Source organism: Mycetomoellerius zeteki, unplaced genomic scaffold (assembly GCF_001594055.1).
Source record: "Mycetomoellerius zeteki isolate Tzet28-1 unplaced genomic scaffold, Tzet1.0 scaffold64, whole genome shotgun sequence".
Classification (NCBI taxonomy): Eukaryota; Metazoa; Arthropoda; class Insecta; order Hymenoptera; family Formicidae; genus Mycetomoellerius; species Mycetomoellerius zeteki.
In genome coordinates, this window is record NW_017257654.1 from 985,201 (window position 1) to 994,022 (window position 8,822).

An 8,822-nucleotide genomic window follows, 5' to 3' on the forward strand; every position below is an offset into this window, starting at 1 on the left:
TCGTCAAATACATGTTTACAACAAACATGAAGCTCCGACAAATTTCAAAGATCGTGCTCGCTCTCTGTTTTTCCACGTTGCGTCTCGTATTCGCTCAGTAAAAATTCTGTACTCGAGCCCACCTGGACGAAGGTATCGTGGAGGACGAGGAGGGCGGTTCCTTGTCCTTGGTGGTGCGGTTACCGTATTTATTCTTGAGGTATCTGGCCCAAGAGCTCAATGCCGCGCCATCCTTTTCCGTGCCCGGTCGATCACGTTCCGGGCTCGGCTCTCTTGACTTTAGGGCGTGGGTGCTGCGACTCCGTGCCAGTTCGGAGCCGGCGCCGTACTTCGCCGCCAGGTAAGCATTCGGCGACTGGGTTGTTGGGGACGGTGGTTCTTCGTCCAGGTCAAGGTCGTCGCCGCCAAAATTGTGCGAGCTTCTGGAACGGGCAAGACGTTGTCGGCGTTCCTTCAAAGCTGCGTAGCGAGATCTCGTCGACAAGGGCGAGTCGATCTCCGCGTCCACGTCTCGGTCGCGTTCTCGCTCGCGCTCGCGCTCTCGCTCTCGCTCGCGTTCACGTTCACGTTCGCGTTCACGTTCACGTTCACGTTCGCGTTCACGTTCCCGTTCGCGAGATGCCATCATTGCCGCCTGACTCCTGCTCTTGTTCAAGAATCTGAAACATCAGGCAAACAACCCGCTCAGTTCATCTGCATTAAGAATTTTTTCATTTTATGTTAATACCGCGAGATGGAATTATTTTACTCTTGCAAAAATATCTTTACGGTAGATACGAAAACAATTTTACGATCTTTCAGTCTTTGAGAGAATAATTTATCTGTTATAATCAATTTTAAGATAGCCAAAATTTAAGATAAAAAATTATTAATTTAATTTTTTCAAACAACACATCTTGAGCATTAATTATAAAAGTTGCGGTTTAAAATTTGATAAAAGATTCTTTATGGCGTATAGCTATTTATACAAAAGCAAACTTCCATTTGACACGTACGCATTTAATCTAACAATAACATTTATACAAGTAATTACTGTAAAATACTAGCATAATTAAGCAGCAATGAAAGAGTAGTATTTATAATCTTGTCTTATCTTCTTGCATCATATATTTACTAGATGTGGACTGTCTAAGCACAATAGGTTCGTTGTTAATTGTAAAAATGTTAAAACAACAATTAAGTTTTCTATTATCACGTTCTCTAAAATATTTTTGTTAATGTATCTATGAATGGATATTCGAATTACCCCGAACGTTTCTCAAATTTTTGAAACATCAACCGATAATCCAATTAATAATACAGTCAGTTTTTAGTTTCTTCATATTTTCTGGCGATCAAGTTTCTCGACAGAATTTTTTAATTATTCTCGAGTACCCTATTTTTCTTGCTCGATCTGTACCGCGATCATTCAAGCTGAATTCAAGTAGATTTTAGGTAATTGCCCTAAATATTGAAAGGTAGGTGAGAGTGCTTCGACCCCAACACGCACATAGGAAAGACGATACCCATCGTGAGAGCGAACAGTCTCTGCGGTCGTATTTTCGAATGAGACCTCGCATCGGACTATTTTGGTGCATGCGTACCGCGTAGTGTAGGTTGCGGTGTGCAAATGGACGCGCTTATGGACGCAATATCATATAACTAAAACGTTTATCGGTGAACACGACCAAATAGAAAATCTATATCTTGTTTTAATTGAAAAAGTCTTTCAAAGTAAAAATGGCCGAAAGAAGTGCCTCGCCTGTGCGCCTTGCACATTTATCATTATAACTGCACTAATTAGCGGTAATTTTGTTATACATTCATGAAGACAAAGGGTGTGTATACACACACACACACACACACACACACACACACACACACACATCAATATATACATATATACATACACATATATATGTATATGGGTATTCATTGGAAAAAAAATACTCGACATTCGGAGGAAGTAATTCATTGAAAATTATGTCCGTAATTATTGCCATTTTGCAAAATTAGTACTATACTGATTAAACCCCAGTACGCCGTAAATAAATAACAAATGACGTATTTACCAATTACCAACGTACTACATTAAACTTATTTTGTATAGTGCCCGCAGGAAACGCTATTTATGCGAAACTGAGGCGTGCGCACTGCACGCGAATATTAAAAGACACAATAATACACAGGCGTGTCGTAAATTGCATACGCTAATGAGTTCGGGGGTAACACAGTAACGAAGTTAAGGAACTAACTGCTTTTCATGTACATGTTGGTAGACTTTGTGTCGGTACTATTATCTCGTTTATAGGATTAAGCTTATGAGAACGAGATTTGCATTTGATTGTCCGCGAATCTATTCATTGTCCGTGATATACAAAATTCTTGCAATCTCGAGTTGTTGTACAGAAAGTGTGGGCGCATCAACGTCATGTCAGATGACTTTGCGGATTCACATAGCGTATACAAACGACAAATAATGAGGGCACACAGGTAATGCTTTGCGAAATACCTGTTGAAGTTTTCCCTCTTATCGGTCAAAGCATTATTACAGATATGGAAAATCATTATTATTACATAACATCATCTCGAGTATATTAATTCAACGAGATAACAATGAAATAAGCTGCGAGATCAGTATAATTAATTTCTATGCTAATTGCGTCTGAAGTGTGGTCTGTACACTTGCCGGAAGCGTTCATCGTCAGTGAGCAATTTATACTAGAAGATGTCATTACACTTGTCGGATCGTGACACTGCGGGTTTTTTTTACGCTTTTGGCTTTAATTTGAAAAAAAGATCTAATGCTTACGAAGCAGCCACTGATCTGATTCGATTCCAGCTCCATGGATGAGTGCAACTATCGGGAACCACCGATGTGCCGCACTTTTTATCACAGATTCGTGAGACATCCTGTATACATGACTACGGTGAATATGCAGATAAGTATTTTACTTTATGATTTGTCATGCACATTATTCTCGTAAGCATTATTATCGAAAAACGAAAGTTAGAGCTGCTAATTACAAGACAGGAAAGTTGGAAAGTAGTACGTTAATTGTAGCATCTTTATAAACGTTTTTTTTCTTCTAACAATAACAGTAATTATCTGTAACACTATTATATTTTTATAGTAATAGTAACGAATTCAATCGTTAGTTTTATCTTGTTATTTTAGTGTTTATTATCTATATTTGCGGGCGCATCTATTTTTTTTAATTACAATGTAAATTCTTAAAGATAAGTAAACTAAAAATAAAGATATTAATATGAAGAATCAGAAAATTTAATATAAAGAAAAGTTTGCTATGTAGAGATTAGTTATAAATTTTAAATTTTAATGCTCATTATTAAATAATATAATTTTAAAATTTAATATTCTATTTCAGTATTACAAATAACAAAAAAAATAATGACTCGTTATCTTCTGACAAGTAACTCTATCCAACTGTCACTTACCAATCTGGATGAAACTATGCACACTTGTTTTTGAAAAATATTGAACCCGTGTTTTTTTATGTTTCCCCAAAATGAATTTTAAGGGTTGAAACCACCTCTCAACGTAAAAAACGCTGAATATTGGTTTTCAATAATTTTTTACTCAAATACTATCAATTTTACAAAAAAACTACAAGAGATAAAAATTGTTTATTTTTTTCTCATAGAACTCTAAGAATTTTTTCAGAATTTTTTTATATCAATTTTTAATATCAACTTTTTAGTACTGCATTTTCTTATTGGCAACTATTTTTACCAACACGAGAAAATACGGTATTAAAAAATTCTGAAAAAATTCTCAGAACTTTATGAGAAAAAAATAAACAATTTTTGTCTCTCGCTGTTTTTCTGTAAAGTTGATAGTATTTGAGTAAAAAATTATTGAAAACCAATATTCAGCGATTTTTAGGTGGTTGAGGGGAGGTTTCAACCCTTAAAATTCATTTCAGGGAAAAATAAAAAAACACGGGTTCAATATTTTTCAATGTTAAACAAGTGTGCATAGTTTCATCCAGATTGGCAAGTGACAGTTGGTAGTGTTACTTGTAAGTAATAGTAACGCACTTCTTTTTAAAACTAGTTCCGAGAAACGATAATGCATTATTTCTTATAAAATAACGTCCTTAATCCTGTTACAAGATAATTGGAAAATTTGAAAAGAACTAAACATATTAATGAAGTTACTTAAGATTTAAAATATTAAGCAATGTTTAGACTGTTTCAGACTTTATCTCGTTAAAATTTTTGATTGTGAATTTGTTTCGACATCTAGCATACAAGACTCTAATCATGGTACAGACACTAACAGCTCTTGTAAATGATTATTGTTGATTAACCACAAATAACTAGGGAAATGTAAATCTCATTGTATTAAACTGTAATTAACATCCCGGGGCAAAGTTGGTGTTGCGTAGAGTGGCGCGAAGTGGATGAAATTTTCGGATTGCGTCAAACAATGTTTGTGTAGATTCGCTCGAATTTGAGAAAGTTCATGAATGTCCGCAAACTTCGGTATAAACATAGTTTATCGCACGCCCGGTTTGTATGACTTTGCACTGAACCTCTCCCAACTAAGTTCGTATTTCGCTCATATTAGGTCGGGTCCCAGTGCATCGGTAGAACCTACGTGTCATGAAGTAAGAAGTTTCCAGTTTACGAAACTGGTAGATCAGATTGCGTCGTGGATCGATGATTCTACATTTCTCCCAAACGGTTGTGTAGGAGCTATGAAGTTTTGACAGTGTCGATTCGTTATAACGGCGAGCGGGGTGCAACGTGCTAAGAATATCGTCTAACATTATGCAGTAATCCATTTTCGACGACGCAAGTCTATTTTTATAGTGGAGGTTATATTGAAGAGGTTCGACTATATTTTTACTGTAGAGTTTAAGAAAAAAACAATGTAGTCTCCATTTGAAATAAAATATAATAAAGTTAATATCACAAATAAAGTTTTTAATGTCATCATTAGAACTGTCTCTGTTATTAAAAAATATATCTAAAATTTATATCGAACATATTAATTATAATCTAAATGATATTTTAATTAGTTATTAATTATCATGGAAATTTTTTAAAAATTATACAACTGTTTGATATTTTAATTTTTACAACAAATTATTATTCGCAAAAATAACGGAATGCGCGACCGAATTGCATAATGGAGAACTGCAATGAATTAGTTACAAGTTATATTGTATAGTGTGAAGTACACAGATTTTTCTATGGAGTTTCTAAGTTTGTAGCGAATTTTCCGAAAAATAATTCTGCTATCGAAAAGCAATCCATCCGAAGGAATTTTCTTTGTATTCCATTTCCTTTATACCTACTTGTAATCGATCCAATGTTCTACTACTTGACCATATTCTTGAAATAATGTTTCAGTAGAAATGAGCACGCATGCGTTTTGAAGAGTGCACAAAGAAATTGATGTCATAAATTAAAACGTCATGCAATATTGTGAAACTTGTGTCTGAAACGCTATTCAGTGTAAAAAAGCGAGAAAGGTCTGTTTGTAGATAATTATATCGCAAATTAGCAAGAATTTCACGAAACATTCAGAATGAATCTCAAAAGTGATTCTTATGCAACGTAACCATTTCACCTCTGTTTGTTATTTTGTTGTAACGGGGGAAGATTTTAAATAGATGCCAAAAAATGGAATTACATCACAATATAATGTTAAATCGTTACATGTCCAAAGAAATAAAAAATTAAAAAGAAAATCACGTATCAGAGAAATAATAACGGTCCGTTAAACATCAAAGGAACAATAGCCTTTGAGTTAAATAACATTTATTTATTTTTAACTGCCATGTCAAAATGTAAATCAATTAATTTCTGTGGTTGAATTGCTTAGTTTTAAAATAAACAATGTATTAATGTATAAAATGGTAAATAATAAATTAAATTTGAGTCAAATTCTTGAATTGTTTGAGTTTTAGTTAAATTTCCATTGTTTTAGTTAAATTAATGATATATTGAATAGAAGCAGTGGCGATCTATAGAAATAATTAAAAATATCGAAAATTCAATATAATTTGACATTATGAATTTAACAGTTATTTATTTGTCGATAAATGCGCCTTTAAATGTGTATTTAGCATATATGGTGTATGTTACTACAAAATATATATACTATAGAATTTAAAAAATAAGTAAACGACTATTGAAAAAAGTTAGGTATAATATGTTTAGGTACGAATGTGGACCAACATCGCGAGATTTAAATGCGCATAAAGATCACTTTTTGAAAAACATTCCGATAATGAATAGGTATAATCTCACGCTCGAAACACGAATCTGGACTGCCGTTTCCATCTGTCGATCATCGACGTCCATCAATCAATAACGATACGATCCTAGCGTACAATTTGTTAGTGTAATAAATAAATATGCATTCTTCTCGTACTTATCGTATCCCGTTCTTTGGTATTTCATTGATGACACATATGGACAGGGACAGTAAACATTATTGGGGACTAGAGAACGTAAGAATCTGAAATATTTCGGGACAGAAAGTGAAAGGTGATAGAGGAAATAGTGGACATAGCTAGGAAAAAAACGAAAAAATGGAAAAACTGGAAAAAACTGGAATTACACGAACAAGATTTGCAGGAGGGATCTGATACTTTGTATTTATTATCGCGTTGATACTGAGGACGGTTGAGAGGGAAATAAATAATACGAGTTATCACAAAGAAATGCAGTTTATTTACCACACCGACAAACTGTGACGTAAGCCTATTCGCTATAAGGAGAGAGTACAAAACTTATGATAGATAACGCGACGCGCGTGCGGAGGCGGTCGATCCGCGGTGCCTGGCCACCGCGGATCGACCGCCAACGTCTGGCGTTTCTACCTCTTTTTCTTAGGTATGGCTTTAACAAGCTCAATGCGAAAGCGGCGAATTTAAGAATGGCTGCGTTCAGCAGAGAAAGCAGCTTTGCAACTATTGATAAGATTCTTTAACATCATTGGATCTTGTTTCTAGTTCCTCAAAGGATCTAAAAATATAAACCAACTATTGAAGAATCTTACAACAGCTACAAAGCTACTTTTTCGATTCAACGTAGCCAATGTCTCACTACCGAATCCCAGATAGAACACAAAACCATAAGAAGATCAAGATGACATCAAATAGAAGTCATTTCAAAGAAAATCATAATGATATCATTCAATACACTTTTGACGTCGATTTTGTTATCAATTTTTAACATGACAATAGTTTGTAAGTAATATTTTAGTTAATTAAAAAATTACTTAAAAATCATTTTCATGTTAAATTAATCACAAAATCATCGTTAAAAGTTTATCGAGTGATATTATTATAAATTTACCTAAAATGACTGCTATTTTATGTCATTTTGATCTTATGATTTTATGTTCTACCTGAGATGTGACAATAATATATGCGTGTGCGTTGCACTCGCAGGGCAAAGAAAACGCGAAGCTACCGTATTTCAGCAACGCGAGGTCACGCTTCGCGGATCGACAAATATAATAGGAACAATGGCGCTCGGCCGTAATTACGACTATCACAATGTATAAAAATGCAGGTTTACCGTGTGCATAACGTGGACAAATAGCTACGTTTCATAAATGTTCTCCGGCCGGCCTTTTTACGGCATCGGCCAGAGGAAACGCAAGATGCGTGAGTTTCGAGCAGCAGTCTCTCTCTTTTCGCGATTTATATTTCTCTACAATCTCATTATTTCCCTCAAATTTCCTATCGTAATATTATTAATCGATTAATTTTTTATGTTGTTTGATTCTGAGATGTTTAATTTCAAAAATTAATTAGAATATGATTATTTTCGGATATATTAATTGGAATTCGGATGTGTATAATGATATTCGTTAATACTCGCATAATTTGTTAAATACTTATAATTAGTAAGAGCTTTGAAACTATTTTCTTCTATTTCAATTAAGCAGTAAAAGAGCCAAACAATTTAAAAAGCTACGATATTTTCTACGAATTAAATATCATATAATCTACGAAATTTCTATAAATTATACGTCTTACGAAACAAATCAAAAGTCTAATCACAATTTAAACATAATATAAAGTTAATCCAGCAAACACCAGCAATAACATGTAAGTTATAATTTTCCACTCAACAATATAACTATAATATAATATGTTACATTACAATTATATTGTTGAGTGCGAAATTATGATTAATAGTTATGTTCCTGCTAATTGGTGTTTGCTGGGAACATTTTGGTGAAGTAAACGAGAGATGGAGTATTCCCCTCAGAAAACTGCTGCATCGTTACTCGCGGCAAGACAGTCCCGTCAATTACTGCGTAAGCTTGTGCAAAGTCCATGGTCTTTCATCCTGAATGCCGGATCCGAGACGACGCGGGAGACAAAGAGAAAGTGTGAGAGGACCCGGAGGATACTTGTATTTGCGTAACGTCAGGGAGAGAGCTCGACGGATTTAGGGGAACAGATTCGTTAGAATGCTGTAACACAGTACGGACACACAGAAGACGGTGGTTACCATTTGCATCGGTACACTCATACTGGCACCGGGCGTTTCCTCGTGCTCGTCGGGCCCTGACTGCTCGGTGCCCTTCGACCGCTTAACGTCCGCGACTAACGCACCATTCTCAATGTTAGTTTTTTTTGAGTCTACGAAGTCAATCGTTTGAGAACGAATCGTGTTTTCCTGCGCGCTGTTAGCCTCTACGAGCTCTTCGTCAAGCTCATCGTCGTCATTGTCGTCGTCGTCGTCGTCGTCAAGTATAACCCACCCGTTCTCGTCGATGTCGCCCGTATCTTCGATCCCGTCGAACCCAATCGCTTCGTTCGCGGACTCGGTTCTAGTGACATCTC

At 35.3% G+C, this 8,822-nt stretch overlaps 1 protein-coding gene across 1 annotated transcript in view; it reads right to left on the reverse strand.

Annotated features, from left to right (window-relative positions):
- Positions 1-8,822, reverse strand: part of tn (tripartite motif containing protein thin) — a 47,481-nt gene that overhangs the window by 4,772 nt on the left and 33,887 nt on the right. Inside the window, 1 exon segment of the mRNA XM_018457570.1 lies at positions 123-659. Coding sequence (XP_018313072.1) covers positions 123-659 — 537 coding nt within the window.